At 38.6% G+C, this 19,932-nt stretch overlaps 1 protein-coding gene across 9 annotated transcripts in view; it reads left to right on the top strand.

The window, feature by feature from the left end:
* The window catches only part of QSER1 (glutamine and serine rich 1), an 88,109-nt gene that overhangs the window by 40,893 nt on the left and 27,284 nt on the right, over positions 1-19,932 (top strand). For all 9 annotated transcript variants that reach the window (XM_085011476.1, XM_085011475.1, XM_085011480.1 and 6 more), the window contains one exon: positions 9,185-12,877. In XM_085011476.1, coding sequence (XP_084867602.1) covers positions 9,185-12,877 — 3,693 coding nt within the window. The remainder of the gene's footprint in view (positions 1-9,184; positions 12,878-19,932) is intronic.

The following is a 19,932-nucleotide window of genomic DNA, read 5'->3' as shown; positions in this document are numbered from 1 at the left end:
TTCAAGAATTAGCTTAAAGCCTCTAAAATAAAATAAATTCTTTGAAAATTTTTCTTCTTGGTCATCCAGAAATACATTATCATTTGCCATTCCCTAGATTTCTGGTCAAACACCACAGAAAATAAAATCTTTTTTTTCATTAATCCTTCTACATAATTAGTGTCCATTTCCCATATCGTATTTATTTCTGATATTACTTACCTCCCCCATCTCTCCACACAAGTTATTTTTCTACAAAAAATTTCAAAGTCAATTAAGGTACATTTTGTGTTTCTTAATGACTATATTAAAATTCTGAAGCATATCAAATAGTGAAGTATCAAATAGTACTTACTCCTTCATAGATTTCATAAATGTCAGTTTTTAGACATGTATTTCGTAATACTTGTGCTTTAGTATTTACTGAAGTTCAGATTCTGATAGAAAATAAATTGATAAAAAAAAATCTTTGAATTCAGTTATTTATACCTCTTAGAAGCCTAGCTATTCAAACCTCAAGGCCCTCATATAGGTACCACCAGCCTTTGATCATAGTTTATATAAATGATAACATTTTAGGAAGAAATAGGTAGCATTGGGAATGCTAGAATTTTATAAAACCAAAAATTGTACTGTAACACTAATTTTCCACTCGAAGTTCAAAACACACACACACACACACACACTCTCACACTCCAATTTGGTCCTGAACGAATTTGCCAGCTCTGTTGCCAGTGGCAAGACTCAAAAGCTGGCAGGGCCAAGCATGAAAGCGTGTTCACCTCCTCACCCTCATATAGGCTCAACTAAAATGGCTGAGGCCCTTCCGTTCCACATTGAAAACATGTAAAAGACCTGAGGTGGAACACTTGCCTCACCTAGCTTGGTCTTTGATTGGTTTTCCTGATCTCTGCCATGAAAAGTGGCACAAACAGACCTGCCTGGAGGGTTTTAGAAACACAGGACTTGCTCAGGCTGCACTTGAACTTGGTTTTATCTGGCCTGCTGCCTTCTTTGATTATATATTTGTATATGTTTTTCCATAATCTTCTTTTGATAGGGATAGCTAAAAGGTTTTGCTCAAGAACATCTATAAAATTCAAATGTACCGTTTTTAATGTTCTATTTAAAAAATAATCACTCCACCAAAAAAAATCATTAGAATTACGTAAATTTGTCCTTAACTGAACAGATTGTCACTATTTAATAAAAGCCATTGTAAGTTGATATTATTAGATTAAGTACTTTTAAATTTTATTTTTCTTATTTCATTTTTCAACTGTTACCCCCCCCCAAAATAAATTATCTGCATGGATTTTTATTTTTTTCAGGATGACAAAGATTAGGTTTTTTTCAGTTTTCATTTTAAAGTATATATATATGTGTGTGTGTGTATATGTGTGTATATATTTTTATGGCCACACCTGCAGCATATGGAAGTTCCCAGGCTAGGGATCGAATTGTAATTGCAGCTCCTGGCCTATACCACAGCCACAGCAACGTTAGATCTGAGCCACATCTGCGACTTACACCATAGCTCATGGCAACTCCAGATCCTTAACCCACTGAGCAAGGCCAGGGGTTGAACCCACAACCTCATGGTTCCTAACCAGATTCATTTCTGCTGAGCCACAACAGGAACTCCTAGTTAGACTTTCTATTCCAGTTTCTATTATTATATTACATTATTCTAAGTGTTATTTATTCTTTCAAGAGTAACTACCACATCAAAAAAAGATAGAAACCACATAATCATCTCAATAGATGCAGAAAAAGCATTTGATAAAATTTGACATTCATTCATGATATAAAACTCTTAACAAGGTGTCTATAGAGGGAATGTCTCTCAACAAAATAGAAGCTGTTTATGACAAACTGACAGCCAACATAATACTCAACAGTGAAAAGCTGAAAGCCTTCCCACCAAAATCTGGAACAAAACAAGGATGCCCACTCTCACCACTTCTATTCCACATAGTATTGGAAGTCCTAGTGACAGCAGACTGGGAAAAAGAAATAAAAGTTACCCAAATTCTAAGAGAAGAGGTAAAATTGTCCCTATACGCAGATGACATGATACTATATGTAGAAAACCCTAAAGACTGCACATAAAAACTGTTAGAACTAATAAACAAATTCAGCAAGGTAGCAGGATACAAGAATAACCTACAGAAATCTGTTGCATTTCTTTACACTAACAATGAAATATCAAAAAAGGAAAGTTTAAAAAAAATCCCTCTTAAAATCACATCAAACAACAACAACAACAACAACGAAAAACTTAGGAATAAACCTGACCACGAAGCTGAAGACTTGTACACAGAGAACTGTAAAACATTGATACAGGAAACTGAAGATTATTTAAAGATAATCTATGCTCTTGAATTGGAAGAATTAATATTGTTAAAATGGCCATACTACACAAAGCAGTCTGAAGATTTAATATGATCCCTGTCAGGTTACCCAGGATATTTCTCACAGAAATAGAACACACAATCCAAAAATTTATATGGAACTATAAAAGACCCAGAATTGCCAAAGCAGTTCTGAGGAAAAAGAATAAAACTGGTGGTATAACCCTCCCAGATTTCAGACAATACTACAAAGCTACAGTAATCAAAATAGCATGGTATTTGGCACAAAAACAGACATGTGATCAATGGAATAGAATAGAGAACCCAGATCCAGAGGGTTAGAGCCCAGATGTACATTCAGTTAATCTTCAACAAAGGAGACAAGAATATGCAATGGAAAAAAAAAAGTCTCTTCAGCAAGTGGTACTGGGAAATTTGGAGAGCTGCCTATATATCAAGGAAGTTAGAACACACCCTCACCCCAAACACAAAAATAAACTCAAAATGGCTAAAAAACTTAAATATAAGATATGACACCATAAAACTCCTAGAAGAGAACAGGGAAGCATTCTCTGACATAAGTTGTATTTATATTTTCTTAGGTCATTTTACCAGGGCAATAGATGTAAAAGCAAAATTAAACAAATGGGACCTCATCAAACATAGAAGCTTTAAAATCACAACGAAGGAAACCATAAACACAACAAAAAGAACAACCTATAGACTGGGAGAAAATGTTCGCAAATAATATAACCAAGAAGGTTTTAATTTCCAAAGTCTACAAACAGCTCATACAGTTAAAAACAAACAACCCAATCTAAAAATGGGCAAAAGACCTAAATAGACATTTCTCCGGAGAAGACATTGAAATGGCCAATAGGCACGTAAAAAAAAGGTGCTAAACATCACTAATTATTTGGGAAATGCAATCAAAGCCACAATAAGGTACAACCTCACACCAGTCAGAATGGCCATCATTAAAAAATTTACAAATAGCAAATTCCAGAGGGAGTTTGAATTAAAGAGAACCAACCCTCCTACACTGTTGGTGGGAATATAAATTGATGGAGCCACTATGGAAAACCCGGATATTCCTCAAAAAAAAAACAAACCTAAAAATAGGATTGTCTTATGTTCCAAAAATCCCACTCCTAGGCATATATCCCAAGAAGACAATAATTTGAAAAAATACATGTACTCCTATATTCATAACGGCATTGTTTATTATATAACCAAGACAAGGAAACAACCTAAATGTCCGTTGACAGATGAATGAATTAAAAAAGATGTGATATATATATACACAATGGAATGCTACTCAATCATAAAAACAATGGCATTTGCAGCAATATGGATGCAACTAGAGATTCTCATACTAATTGAACTAAGTCAGAAAGACATACTGTATGATAACACTTATATATGAAATATAAAATATGGCACAAATAAACTTTTTTATGAAATAGAAACAGATTTAGAGACATGGAAAACAAACTTATGGTTACCAACAGCAAAAGGGGGTGGGTAGGGAGAAATTATGAGTTTGAGATTGGTAGATACAAACCACTGTATATTAAATAGATAAATAGGAGTTCCCATCGTGGCTCAGTGGTTAACGAACCCAACTGGCATCCATGAGGACATGAGTTCGATCCCAGGCCTTGCTCAGTGGGTAAGGATCCGGCATTGCCATCAGCTGTGGTGTAGGTCGCAGACGTGGCTCAAATCTGGCGTTGCTGTGGCTGTGGCGTAGGCCGGCAGCTATGGCTCTAATTCAACCCCTAGCTTGGGAACCTCCATATGCCATGAGTGCGGCCCTAAAAAGACAAAAGAGAATAAAATTAAATAGATAAAAACAAGATTTACTATATAGCACAGAGAAATATATTCAAATCCTATAATAAACCATAATGAAAAAGAATATGAAAAAGAATGTATATATGCATAACAATCACTTTGCTGTATACCAGAAACACAGCATTGTAAATCAACTATAATTAATGAAAATCCAAATCATTTGTCACAGTCTGATCTGAGAACATATTTCTTACTGATGGATAATTAAACCAATAACAAGCTACCTGTTGTCACAAGATTTTGCTATGTTATCCTCTGATTCTTATTCCGATAGCAATTCAGACATCACAATTCTTTAAAAAAAAGAAAAAAATTATCTTTAGAGTCTTCTCACTATTGAAGGGAAGTGGCATAAATGTTAATTTGCTTGGGTCAGGATATGTTCTTCTTTGAGTTAGATGAGTGATAGAGAATTTAAAAAAAGGGAGAACTCCAGCACAATGAGGCAGATATTAGAGCAGATGAAAGAAATTGTTACAATTCCAGGGCACCTCCCTTGTAGAGGAAGCAGTTTATTAAATGTATTAAGGAAATCCTGCTTTGCCATAACCTATCCTTTAGTATCACTGTTAGAGACAATGAAGCATGCATCTGCCTGCTGTAGAGTGGCAGTTTTTGTGTGTGTGTGGTTGGTATTTTTAATATTCTTAGATATAACTGTAGGACCTGTTTATGCACCCATCCTGTGCAAAGATTGTGCCCCACGCCCTTGGTTCCCATAACATTTTGTTCTACCGCTATTTAGAAATACTCACTGTTGTGTTCTAGTTATTGGATAAGGTATCTCCGTCCCCTAAGAAATTGTGAGGTTCTTGAGGACTGGAATTATGTATCTAGAGCCTGCCATGGTTCCCAGCATCTAGAAGTACCCAATATATGTTTGTAAACTAGTGAAGGTATTTGTTGCTGACCTCTACAAAAGTGACAGCAAGGAGCACTTGCAGGTGGCTGGAATCTCTGCACAGAATGGTGAACCCCTCACCATCTCTGCACAGAATGGTGAACCCCTCACCACCTCTGCTCCTCCAGTTGGTGTAGAGCCTTGATTCAAGTACCATCCCTCAGACCATCTAAAAGGTCACCTGGGGACTTGCTAGGATTTCATATCTCTTGTCATAGTCCAGACATACAGAATCAGAAACCTTGGGTCAGAGGCCTAAATATCTGTGCTTTAATAAGCTTTCCAGGTGATTCTGATGTTCCGTGATGTTTGAGAGCCAAAAGGAGAAAGTTCAATGGCATCTATGCCCTTGTTCTTGGCAGCTCTGTGACTAACCATGCGAGAATCTTTAATTCCCTCAAAACTCAGCCTTTACAGGGTATGAAGTGAGTTGGAATGATCCCTGAAGATCCTTCTGCTTTAAAATTGTGTGAAATGGAGTTCCCGTTGTGGTGCAGTGGTTAACGAATCCAACTAGGAACCATGAGGTTGCGGGTTCAATCCCTGGCCTTGCTCAGTGGGTTAAGGATCCGGCGTTGCCGTGAGCTGTGGTGTAGGTTGCAGACATGGCTTGGATCCCGTGTTGCTGTGGCCCTGGCGTAGGCTGGTGGCTACGGCTCCGAATAGACCCCTAGCCTGGGAACCTCCATATGCCGTGGGAGCGGCCCAAGAAATGGCAAAAAGACAAAAAAAATAAAATAAAAAATAAAAATAAATAAATAAATGCCATTTCTCTAAAAATAATAATAATAATAAATAAATAAATAAAATTGTGTGAAATATCGAAGGCAGAAAGCAAGCAAGTAAATGTTCTAATGACTAGATTCATGCTATTCAGTCAGCAAATATTTACATACCAGGCAGTGTTCTGAGCATGGAATCAATGCATGACACAAAGTTACTTCTTTTTAATTAAAGTTGCAGCATTTCAAATCACAGACTTACCTGTCTTCCATCTGCAAGATTTTCATACTGCATCTATCTTGCCGTGTAAACTGGAAAAGTGAGAAAATAAGCCAGAGTTCTGACCACGCCTCCCCCAAATTACTCTGACTTTAATTCTTGAGTACTTTTGTGCTTGCTTAAGGGCCTTGAGTGCCATGTTAGAAAAAAAAAAGCATGTGATAAATGTGATTAAAAGAGAGTAACTAGCTATTTTCTGTCCTTTAGTAGTAATTTTTTTTGACATTTAATTTGGCTTTTTTTTTTTTTGTCTTTTTAGGGGTGTACCCACGGCATATGGAGGTTCCCAGGCTAGGAGTCGAATCAAAGCTGTAGTCACTGGCCTATACCACAGCAGCGTCAGATCTGAGCCATGTCTGTGACCTACACCACAGCTCACGACAACACTGGACCCTTAACCTGCTGAGCAAGGCCAGGGATCGAACCAGCGTCCTCATGGATGCTAGTCAGATTCGTTTCCGCTGAGCCATTGATGGGAACTCCTAATTTGACATTTAATGAAAAGAAGAGTGTTTTTCAAAAGGGCCAGAGAACCTTCTCCACCACCCCCCACATTTTTTCCAAAATGTAAAAGAATGTTTTAAATGGAAACTCACTAAAAAAAAATATATATGTAAACAATAAAAAGGTTTATAACATGGAAAATAATAATTCCTAACTACAGTCCCACTTTTTTAAAAAATTTATTTATTTATGTATTTATTTTTGTCTTTTTAGGACTGCATCCGCAGCATATGGAGGTTTCCAGGCTAGGGGTTGAATCAGCTGTAGCCACTGGCCTATGCCACAGCCATAGCAATGCCAGATCCAAGCCACGTCTGTGACCTATACCACAGCTGACGGCAGTGCCGGATCCTTAACCCACTGAATGAGGCCAGGGATCTAAACTGCGTCCTCGTGGATGCTAGTCAGATTCATTTCTGCTGAGCCACTCCCCAGTCCCACTCTTTTAGAGACAAGATAACAGTTTGGTATTTACTATTCTTTGATATCTTTGTGTAGGAAAACTTTTTTGTGTGTATCCACCCAACCAGTGTTTGTAGTGGCAGTATTATTAGGATATGCCATAATTATTTGATCAATCTCTTTTTGATGGACATTTACGTTGTTTCTACCTATTGTTTACAATAATTATAATGAATATCTTATATCTTTGTGTCCACTTATTTATTTTTTTTAATTTTTTTGCTTTTAGGGCATATGGAGGTTCCCAGGCTAGAGGACTAATCAGAGCTGTAGCTGCCGGCCTACACCACAGCCACAGCAATGCCAGATCTGAGCTGCATCTTCGACTTACACCACAGCGCATGGCCACGCCAGATCCTTAACCCACTGAGCAAGGCCAGTGATCGAACCTGAAACCGCATGGTTTCTAGTCAGATTCGTTTCTGCTGTGCCACAATGGGAACTCTGCCCACTTATTTCTATATGACAATTTCTAAAAGTGGAACTTTTGGAACACAAGGGTATACATGTTTTTACTTTTGCTATATGTGGCTAGAATGCTGTCCTGAAAATTTAAGAATCTCTTGGCAGTACTTTATTCATTTCTTTTTTTTTTTTTTTCTTCCGTGGCCACACCTGCAGCATATGGAAGTTCTTGGGCCAGGGGTTCAGTCAGAGCGGCAGCTGAGGCTTCCGCCACAGCCACATCAACACCAGATCCAAGCCACATCTTCAACCTACACCATAGCTTGCAGCAGTGCTGGATCCTTAACCCACTGAATGAGGCCAGGTATCAGACCTGCATCCCCAAAGATACAGCACTGGGTCCTTAACCCACTGGACCACAACAGGACCTCCAATTTCTGATCAGCTTTTTGTGATAAAGTTTGTGTCTGTTGTTCTTGGAAGTAGTTCACAGAAGTCAAAACTTAAAATGCAAGAAATTTTTTTTGACCACACCTTCAGCATGCGGAAGTTCTGGAGTCAGGGATCAAACCTACGCCACAGCTGCAACCCAAGACATGGCAGGGACAATGCTGGATCTTTAACTTGCTGAGCCACCAGGGAACTCCACAAGGAATTCTTTAAATGCATATATATAAGAAAGTCTGCGGAGTTCCCACTGTGGTCCAGTGGGTTAGTGATCCGACTTGTCTCGGTGGAGGCATTGGTTTGATCCCCAGCCCATCACAGTGGGTTAAGGATCCGGCATTGCTGCAGCTGTGGTGTCGGTCACAGCTCCGGCTTGAATTCAGTCCCTGGCCCCGGGCAACTTCCGTATGCCACAGGGGTGGCTGAAAAAGAAGAAGATAAAAACTTTGCTGTGTTAACCTCACTGTTGTATTTAGATTTATTCATCATGTTAAATGTAGGCAATTCAGTTTCAGTTTTAATGTCATGAACATCTTAGTATGTCTATTGGTATTTTGCATTGGGATTTCAGGGTAAATTAATCACTGGAGAGTATGTACATTTTTACCAGTTTCTTAATTTTCTTTTAACTTTTGGCTTGTTTTTTCTTTTTATTACTCTTTTTGGTTTCTTAATTTTCAAATGACCTTATCTGACTATATATATATATATATATATATATATAAAGATATCTATATAATATAGATATATATAGGTTTCTGTTTATGTAAAAATCATAGATATAAATTGCCTTATAATTTTGTTTTTGCCTCATGAAAGCTAGCTGTTTTGAAAAGTAATTTTCAAACTTTATATGCAGAACTAACTTATCAGGCTTTTCAGTTTTAAAGAGATTTTGGGAGTTCCCATCGTGGCTCAGGGGTTAACGAATCTGACTAGGAACCATGAGGTTGCAGGTTCGATCCCTGGCCTTGCTCAGGGGGTTAAGGATCTGGCGTTGTCATGAGCTGTGGTGTGGGTTGCAGATGCGGCTTGGATCCCGCGTTGCTGTGGCTCTGGGTAGGCCGGCAGCTGTAGCTCCGATTAGACCCCTAGCCTGGGAACCTCCATATGCCACGGGAGCAGCCCTAGAAGGGGCAAAAAGACAAAAATAAAAATAAAATAAAGAGATTTTGATGGGTTGAAGGTTATATATAGGTTTTAGAAGTTTATATTATGAAAACAAATAAAAGTGTTAATACTATAACTTCATAAAGGTATTTTCTTTTCATAGGTATGCATTCCTCAGCAGCAACTGAGCTGTTCGTTACTGGACCTTTGCCGACCACTGGAACACTTCCCCCCTCTGCCCTCTCTGCTTATCAGCATCCCACCACCTTCAGCAATAGAAACTTTGCTACCACCTCACCTTTGGTGCTTCAGGATTCAACTTTTAACACTACATCAAATGGAATTTTAAATCCTCATGACCCTTTGCTGCAAATCAAGACTTCCCAGGGAACTGTTCCAACCGCTTTGGCATTTGAGCGCCTGGGCAGTTCTGCGATAAGTAACTGCATACCACCTCAGTCTTCAACGTACCGCTCAGCTCAAGAGTCCGCACCCCATCTTTTACAACCTCAGTTTAGTTTGTTGCCTTCAGCACTTGGGGGAGCCCAGCAAACTCCTCAAGCCTACGGTTCAACTCTCTTTACTAATTCTACTGCTTCCATTGAAAGAGCTCTTCTTCGAGAATGTAGTGTTATTAAACACCATCAGCGGCCTTCAGGTACCCAGTCTATTCAGGCACAACTGACTGGTTCACAGCATTCCTTACACAGTTATCTATCAAATGCAAGTGTGGTCAATTTTCAGGAAACCAGCAGGCAGTCATCTTTATCCTGTAGCCCAGTTGGAGATTCTACTCAGGTGAGCAATGGAGGATTGCAGCAGAAGACCTCCCAGGTCTCAGTGGAACTTGCTCAGTCCTATTCTTCGGCGATTCCATCATCAGGGTATCCTCCTTCTACTACAAAAGTAAAAAGCTGTTCTACGAAACAACCACTAACATCAACCAAGACCCCCAAACCTCAAAGTATAATTCCTCCTGTGCAAACACTAAGCTATTCCAAGCCTTTACATAACCAGAGCTCTGTAATATCAGGCCAAGCACAAATTTATTCTACAGCGCAGCTACCGAGCCTTTTATCAGTTAGTCAGTCGCAAAATTATGGTTTAGCGCAGCCACATACCGTGCCATCTATTGTTCATTCACAGGTTTATAGGTCCAGCAAAGTTGAGAAATTGCCACCCTTGTATAAAACATTGACTTTTTCTGGGTCATCTCAGACTATAACTTCTGAAAATCCGACACTTAGTTATTCTAATCAGCAAGAGGTATTATCTTCAGTTACAAATGAGAATTACCCTGCTCAAACAAGAGATCTGTCTTCAGTTAGCCAGGCTCAGAGTTACTCATCTGGTCACTCTCAGGGTTTATCACCAGTTAGCCAGTCACAGGTTAGTTATTCATCTCAGTCGCAAGTTTTATCAGTTGTGAGTCCTTCAGAAAGCTATGCTTCGGGGCAGTCCCTAACATTAACAGCGCCTTCTCTTTCATATTCTTCTGCCTCTCAGGCTCAAAATATGCCAGATTCTAGCCCAACTCAGAATTATATTTCTATGCATTCTTCCCAAAATGCTCAGACTCAAGGGTCATCATCTCCCCAGTCCCAAAAGTTTTTGCCTGCTGTCCAGTCATCACCTTTTGCATCCTCTATTCATTGTCAGACATTACAAAATAACATACCTTCCCCTGATCCAAAATCTTATGCTGAAAGAAAACTGGACTCAAATGTGTATGGATCTTCAAAGCAAGAGGGAGATTTTCCAATGCAAGAGTTACAGGTATTACAACCACAAGTCTCTCTTGAGTCATCAACCCAAAGGCTCTCTGATGGGGAAATTAATGTGCAAGAGTCAGCTTATAAGGTGTCAAAGGCAGATGACAGATATTCTCAGAGCATAATCAGAAGTAACTCCCATCTTGAAGACCAGGTTGTTGGGATTGCTCTACAAGGATCAAAAAAAGAAGAAAGCCTAGTTGGTTCAGTGACACAAGTTAACCAACAAATCGGCCAAGTCAGTAATGCAGCAACCCTTGATATTAAGAAGACAACTAATTTAATGCAAACTCCACAAATAAGGTTGAATACTAAAGACCTAAACCAGCAGCATTCTCTTATCCAGAAGGTACATGAAGCCAAGGCCCAGGAGCAGCATGATCAAATAATTAATACATCATCTCAGATTCAAATTCCAAATCATGCCTTAGGGCATGGCCATCAAGCATCTCTTCCTAATACACAGGTCCTTTTAGACTCTGCCTGTGATTTACAAATTCTTCAGCAGTCAATACTGCAGGCAGGTTTAGGACAAGTAAAGGCAACTTTACAAGTGCAGCGTGTTCAAAGTCCTCAACAAATAGTACATCCTTTCCTTCAAATGGATGGTCATGTTATTCAGAGCAATGGGGATCCTTCTCAGCAGCAAATCCATCCTCAAAATTCTGAAATTATGAAAATGGACCTCTCTGAGTCTACAAAACCATTACAACAACATCTGGCAACAAAGGGCCATTTTAGTGAAACAAATCAACATGATTCAAAGAATCATTTTGTGTCTCTTGGATCAATATGTTTCCCAGAGGCAATGCTTCTCAGTGATGAAAGAAATATTTTATCAAATGTAGATGATATCTTAGCAGCTACAGCAGCAGCTTGTGGAGTTACACCTTCTGATTTTACCAAGTCAACTTCAAATGAAACCATTCCTGCTGTTGAAGATGGTGATTCTAAATCTCATTTTCAGCAGTCATTAGATGTTGGGCATGTGACTTCAGATTTTAACTCCATAGCAGCTACAGTAGGAAAGCCACCAAATATAAATGATATTTCCCTAAATGGAAATCAAGTTACTGTAAACCTTTCACCAGTACCTACTCTTCAGTCAAAAATGACTCTTGATCAACAGCACATTGAAACACCTGGTCAAAGTAAACCTTCTAAACTAACTTCGCCAGTGATTGGACCAGGTCATGAAGCCCAGGAGCAAAGTTCTGGCCCTTTCAAGAAGCAGTCTGCTACCAGTCATGAGTCTGAAGAAGACAGTGAAGTTCCTGTTGATAGTACTTTAAATAACAGAAATCAAGAGTTTGTTTCTAGTAGTAGAAGTATAAGTGGAGAGAGTGCTACTTCAGAGAGTGAATTTACTTTAGGGGGTGAAGACAGTGGTGTGTCAGTGACCCCAACTAGGAGTACACTTGCACTGTTGGCCATGGCCCAACCTGGGGAGCCAGTCAGTGTCAAGGTTGAAGAGGAAAACCAAGACTTAATACATTTTAACCTTCAGAAGAAAAAAACTAAAGGAAAAGGGCAAACTAAAGAGGAAGACAACAGCAATCAGAAACCACTGAAAAGACCTGCCCAAGGCAAACGCCAGAATCCAAGGGGAACAGATATATATTTGCCGTATACTCCCCCTTCCTCGGAAAGCTGCCATGATGGTTATCAGCATCAAGAAAAAATGAGACAGAAGATCAAAGAAGTAGAGGAAAAGCAGCCAGAAGTCAAAACAGGATTTATTGCCTCTTTCTTAGATTTTCTGAAATCTGGGCCCAAGCAGCAATTTTCCACTCTTGCTGTACGAATGCCTAACAGGACTAGACGACCAGGAACCCAGATTGTTCGTACGTTTTGTCCCCCACCACTTCCAAAGACTGCATCTGTAACACCCGCACCTTTAGTATCTGAAACCGGGGGTCACAGTCCATCAGAAAAAGTTGATAATGAACTTAAAAACCCAGAACATTTATCTTCACTTTCTTCTGATGAAGAGGATCCTGGAGTATGCAGTCAAGATGTTTATAAAAGCTCCTCTACTACTTTAACTACTTTGGGTGCTACTTCTGATAGAAAGAAGAAAGCAGGTAAAATTTTAAAATTTAGATTCATAGTTAGAGCTTTCCGCTTTTTTTTTTTTTTTTTTTTTTTCCCCTGGCTCCAGACCAAGTTTTAAGCTTTCTTAGCTTGAAGCAGGTCTGCAGATTTTCATGACAAAGTACATAGGTAGCTATCTTGAGACTTTTTTTTTTTTTTTTGTCTTTTGTTGTTGTTGTTGTTGTTGCTATTTCTTGTGAGACATTTTTTAAAGGCTCCTTACCTGTAGGAAAGTTCTGGATTTGAGGTTGAGTAGTTCTGTTGGGGAGGGGGTGGCTTTTTGCCACATGAAACATAATTTGCATAGTATGCTATCCAGATTTTTCTAATCTGGGATATCTTAAGATGGTTTATAGATACGAAGTATTGTTTTGAGGGCCCTGTTATTGTATAACCTGGCATATTTTCTTGCTACAGCAATTTTGCCTAAACATTTTTACTCTTAAATACAGGCTATTTTGTGTGTGTATGCAAGTTAATATAATTAAGTTAAAACTTTAAAATTTTTGTGCTGGCTCCAAAATATATGCCTAAATCTTTGGATGTGTGTTTGATTTTACTCTGTAGTTAAGGGAACATTTAGAGGAACTGTTTTGAGAAGCACTGCTTTATGTAAGTAATTGACAAGTAGTATAAAAGTTTCTATTTTAGGAGCTCCCATTGTGCCTCAGCAGGTTAAGAACTCGGCCTAGTATCCATGAGGATGCAGGTTCAATCCCTGGCCTCATTTGGTGGGTTAAGGATCCGGTGTTGCCACAAGCTGCAGTGTAGGTTGCAGATGTGGCTTGGATCTGGTGTTTCTGTGGCTGCAGCATAGGCCTCAGCTGTAGCTCTGATTCTACCCCTAGCCTGGGAATTTCCATATGCTTCAGGTGCAGCCCTAAAAAGAAAAAAAAAAAAAGTTACCATTTTAAAGAATATTCTAAGAAAAAATATTTATAAAAATGCCAGGAACTAGTAACGGTGTTGTGAGATGTGCATTATATCTCTAATATACAGATGATATAACAGAGTAAATGAGCTAGTGACAACTGAAATCCAAATTCAGGTTGGTCTGTTTCTAGGACTTGTAGGAGCCTAGCTCTTTTGTATGAATAGAGTGGTGCTCTATGAGTTAAACCTTATTTTGTGATACACTTTTCTGCTTCTCTGTGGACTTGAGACTACCTTTTTTACTACTAAAGTGATATGAAACAGCTGGTATCGCATATAATCTATTAGCATAAATGTCTGCTAAAACGTTTCTAAAGAACTCTCATTTTGTTCTATAGAGATACTAGCATAATGGAAAACCATCTTAAGAGTCAGAGATATTATGGATGTGGCTAATCCTAGGAAAGTTTTACACTCTTCTCCCTCAATTCAGAGTGCTTTGCAATTACTGTTATATTCCCTCTTGCATACCTAGAACAAACCTTTTATAATCTATTCTAAAACGTGAATCTAAAACTAGTTTCTTCCAGACAGCTGTTACTATCCCATTTTTAGTTCAAAGCATCACCATCAACCCAAGCTTTATGAATAGGTCGTTGAAGTTCTCTACCGTTCCTATTGCCTCCTCATCTGTGAGAGCTCATGCCATCTTGCCTGGCCTGTTGCAACAGATTTCTAATTAGAATCCTTCCCTCCAGTCTCAGGCACCAGTCCATCCTCCGCTAGTCATCACATGTATCTTTATAAAAAAAGAAAACCAATTGTTAAATACTTTTTGGTGCTTCATGGGAAAAAATTAAAATAATGTGTACAAGTTTTCCTTCCCACATTTCATTTTCTTGCTCCATTCTTTCAACTTCCCCTCTTCTATGACACCTCAATTTCTTTTTTTTTTTTTTTTTTTTTTTTTTTTGTCTTTTTGCTGTTTCTTTGGGCCTCTCCCACAGCATATGGAGGTTCCCAGGCTAGGGGTCGAATCGGAGCTGTAGCCACCGGGCCTACGCCAGAGCCACAGCAGTTCGGGATCCGAGCCGTGTCTGCAACCTACACTACAGCTCACAGCAAAGCCAGATCCTTAACCCACTGAGCAAGGGCAGAGACCGAACCCACAACCTCATGATTCCTAGTCGGATTCGTTAACCACTGCACCACTACGGGAACTCCCACCTCAATTTCTCATTGTTCCTTGGGCCTGTGAGCCCCTTCCACAATTGTGCTCCTTTGTATAGGTTTTTCTCTACCTAGGCCTTCCACAATTTTTAGCCCCGAAGGCACTTAAATGTCTTTGAAGTCCATCTTCAAAGTCACTTTGTGGAATTTACTTCTGGCCAAGAAGTAGTGTTCACATTCTCTAAATTCCCATTTTTAGGTTTTTTGGTTTTTGGGTTTTTTGGATTTTTTTTTTTTTTTTTTTTTTTTTTTTTTTTTTTTTGGTCTTTTTAGGGCCACACCCGCAGGATATGGAGGTTCCCAGGCTAGGGGTCAAATCAGAGCTGTAGCCGCTGGCCTACTTCACAGCCACAGCAACGCCAGAGCCAAGCTGTGTGTGTGACTTACACCACAGCTCACGGCAGCACTGGATCCTTAACCCACTGAGCAAGCCCAGGAATTGAACCTGTGTCCTCATGGTTACTAGTCAGATTTGTTTCTGCTGAACCACGATGGGAACTCCTCCACAGTTCTTAAATATCTCTGAAGGGCAATAATTTTAAACTCCAACAAAGCCTAATTTATCCATTTTTCCTTTTATGAGGTGTGCTTTTGTATCCTAAGAAATCTTTGCCTAGCCCATGGTCACAAAAATTTTCTCCTGTTTTAGGAATTTTAAAGTTTTCCATTTTACATTTAGGTCTAGGATTCCATTTGATTGTGTATGTGTGTACATAAGATGAGGTGTGGGTTGAAGTTAATTTTTTGCACATAGAAGTCCAACTTTTCCAGCACATTTGTTGAAAAGACAATCCTTTCTCCACTGACTGCTTTTGTACCTTTGTTGAAAATCTATAGACCATATTTGTATGAATCTATTTTGGACTCGTAGTTCTGTCACATTGATCTGTGTGTTTATGCGTTCGCCAGTACCACACTGTCTTGATTGCTGTAGCTTTATAGTAAGTCTTGAAATCTGAAAATTTGAAATTTGGAAATTTGAGTCTTCCAAATTTGTTCTTAATCAAGATTCTTTAGCCTATTCTAGTTCTTTTCCTTTTCCATTTAAATTTTCAAATCAGTTATTGGTAGCTACAAGAAAATACTGCTGGGATTTTGATTTCCTTGAATCTGTAGCAATTTGAGGAAAACCAAGCTGTTAACAATATACTGAGCCTTAATTCATTAACACATTTGATTTTTCTCACTCGTCGTTTGTAATTTTTGGTACATGGATCCTTTAATGCTTTGTTAGGTTTTTTCCTTAGTTTTTCGTGGTACTATTTACTGTAAATTTCACTTTCAAAAATTTTCAAATTATGGTTATTCATTGGTAGATTATGCATTTAATTTTTATGTGTTAATCTTAAATCATATGTACATGTTGTGCATATGGACAACTTATTCTAAGTTTTTTGGTTTTTGATTTTTGTTGTTGCTTTTTAGAGCCACACCCACAGCATATGGAGGTTCCCAGGCTAGGGGTCAAATCCGAGCTACGGCTGCTGGCCTACACCACAGCCATAGCAAAATGGAATCCAAGCTGAGTCTGTGACCTACACCACAGCTCATGGCAATGCCAGATCCTTAACCCACTGAGCGAGGCCAGGGCTCGAACCGCGTCCTCATGGATGCAGTCAGATTCGTTTCCACTGAGCCATGGCGGGAACTCCTAAGGTTTTGTTTTGTTTTGTGTTTTGTTTTTGATTCCATAGGATTTTCTACATAGAAAATGTCACCTGCAAATAAAGACAGTTTTATTTCTTTTCTTCCAGTTGAATGCCTTTTTCATTGCTGTCTTAATACACAGGCTGGGACTTCCTATACAGTGTTCAATAAGAATACTGAGTATGGGCATCCTAAACATATTCTTGATCTTTGGGAGAAAGAAATCAATCTTTCACCATAAAGTATGATGTTAACTGTAGGTTTTTGTAGATGCTTCTTATCATATTAAAGAAGTTCCTTACATTTTATAGTTTGCCGACAATTTCTTAATAAGTGAAGTTTGAATTTTGTCAAATGCTTTTTCTTCATCTGTTTAAATGATCATGTAGTTTTCTTTTATAGTCTGTTAGTATGATGAATTACATGATTAATTTTTAAATATATCTGTGGCCTTGCATTCTTGGGATAAACTCCACTGGTAGAGATATATTATCTTTTTTTATACATTGATGAATTCCATTTTTTGATTTTTTTGCATTCATGTTCACAATGGATATTGGTCTATAGTTTCCTTTTTGTAATGCCTTTATCCAGTTCTGGTATCTGGTTATGTCTGACCTCATAAATAAGTTGGGGAGTATTCCCTTCTTCTTTGTTTTATGCAAGAGAGTAGGTAGTATTATCTCTTACACAGTGTTATTATCTCTTTCACAATGTGTGGTCAAATATGTCAGAGAAGTCATCTGGACCTGGAGTTTTCTTTGTCAGACAGTTTTTTTGTTTGTCTGTTTGTTTGTTTGGCTATGCCTGTGGTATGAGGAGTTTCCTGGGCCAGGGATCAAACCCACATGCAGTTGCTACCTATGCCACGGCTGTGGCAATGCCAGATCCTTAACCTGCTGTGCCACAAGGGAACATCCAGACAATTTTTAACTGCAATTTAAATTTTTTGATATAGAACTATTCAACTTTTCTTTTCCTTCTTGACTGTGTTTTGGTAGTTTGTATCTTTGAAGGAATTGGTTCATTACATTAATTTGTCAAATGTATGTGCATAGAGGTGTAGTGTTCCCTCATTCATTGTATTTTTAACTTCTGTAGGTACTATAGTGATTCCCACTCTTACAGTCTTGATGTTGGTAATTTGTGTCTTCTCTCTTTTTGTCTTGGTCAGTCATTGGTCTTGGATAAAAGTTTATTAATTTTATTGATCTCTTCAAAAAACTACCTTTTAGTTTCAGTGATTTTTCTTCTTTGTTGACAATTTCATTGATTTCCACTGTTCTTTTTTGTATTTGTTTGTTTTTTACAGCTGCACCTGCAGCATGAGGAAGTTCCCAGGCTAGGGGTCGAATCAGAGCTGCAGCTGCAGGCCTGTTTCATAGCCACAGCAACACCAGATACAAACCACATCTGCAACCTACACCTCAGCTGTGGCAATGTCAGAACCTTGACCCACTCACTGATCAAAGCCAGGGATTGAACCTGCATCCTCCCAAAGACTATGTTGGGTTCTTAACCTGCTGGGCTACAGTGGGAACTCTGATTTTCTCTATGCATATTAATTCCTTTTTTCCTTGATCTTGGGTTTGTTTGACCGTTTGTTTGTCTTTTTAGGGCCGAACCCACAGAATATGGAGGTTCCCAGGCTAGGGGTCAAATCAGAGCTGTAGCTACCAGCCACAACCACAACAATGCTAGATCCAAGCCACCTCTGCACCCTACAACACAGCTGATAGCAATGCTGGATCCTTAACCCAGTGAGCAAAGCCAGGGATTGAACCTGCGTCCTCATGGATACTAGTCAGATTCGTTTCTGCTGAGCCATGACAGGAACTCTGATCTTGGTTTATTTTGCTCTGTTTTATGTAGTTTCATATGGTAAAAGTCTAAATTGTAGATTTGAGACCTCTCATCTAAGCATTTAATGTTACAAACCTCTCTAACCCCTGCTTTAGCTATATTCTACAAATTTTATTTTTATTATTTGTTATTTTTATTTTCTTTCATTCATTTCAAAAGTTTTTTAGAAAAAATATCCTTCTGTTTTGACATTCTTAAGATTTTTTAAAAATAATGAGCATTGAATTTTGTCAGATGTTCTTTTGAGCTGATTCTGATATGTATGCTTGTTTTTTCCCACATTCGTCTATTAGTTGATTTCCTAATGTTGAATGTCTTTAAAATTTTCCACCATGAACCCCACTTGGTCATGATGAATTGTTTTAATCCATTGCAAGATTTAAGTTGACAGTATTTTATTTGGAATTTTTATACCTAGATTTCATTTCAAATGGGTGAGATTTTTTGTTTTTTGGGGGTTTTTTTGGTCTTAATCTTGTTCACTTTTGTAGCCAGGAATATGTTCATGTGATAAATTGAATTAGGAAAATTTTTATATTTGTGTAAATTTGAAAAGGTTTACTACTTACTTTTGGGATTTGGTAGAACTTTCTAAGAATATATCTGAGACTTCCAGTTTTTTCCTGAGGCAATTTGATCTATCTGGGTCCATTTAAGAAAGTATATTTTCTGGGGAGTTTCCCGTCGTGACGCAGTGGTTAACGAATCCGACTAGCAACCATGAGGTTGCGGGTTCGGTCCCTGCCCTTGCTCAGTGGGTTAACAATCCGGCGTTGCAGTGAGCTGTGGTGTAGGTTGCAGACGCGGCTCGGATCCAGCGTTGCTGTGGCTCTGGCGTAGGCCGGTGGCTACAGCTCCGATTCAACCCCTAGCCTGGGAACCTCTATATGCTGCGGAAGCGGCCCAAGAAATAGCAAAAAGAAAAAAAAAAAAAGGATATTTTCTAGTAAAATCATCTCTTTCATTTAGATTTAAAATTTTGTTGTTATAAAGTTGTATATAGTATTCCCTCATAAGTTTTTACTCTCCTCTGTTTCTGTAGTTGTGTTCTGTTTCTTGCTCCAAATGATTATTTGAATCTTTTTTCTTATCAATCTGTGAAAGGTTTACCTATTTTCTTTTTAAAGAATCAGTGTACTTGTCTTTTTTTGCTCCTCTATCATTTTTCACTCACTTTTTTTGCAGGGGGTCGTGGGGTACTCTTGGCATGTGGAAGTTCTGGGACCAGGGATTGTACCTGAGCCACAGCAGTGACAATGCTGGCTCCTTAACCGACTGGAGCCAACAGAGAACTCCCACTTACTTTTTCTTAATTTCTAGTTTTACCATTTCTTTTTCCCTATCTTCCCTGGGTTTAATATTCTCTCTCTGGCTAGTTTATTTTTGTATTTGTTTACTTTCTAATGATTGGCATTAAAGTTTCCTTCTTTAC

Source organism: Sus scrofa, chromosome 2, assembly GCF_054392235.1.
Source record: "Sus scrofa isolate SSC_HxYL_T2T_F1_AM1 chromosome 2, Sscrofa_HxYL_maternal_Yorkshire_Landrace_v2.0, whole genome shotgun sequence".
NCBI lineage: Eukaryota > Metazoa > Chordata > Mammalia > Artiodactyla > Suidae > Sus > Sus scrofa.
The sequence above is the reverse complement of the archived record's forward strand: the minus strand, read 5'-3'. Positions and strand labels throughout refer to the sequence as shown.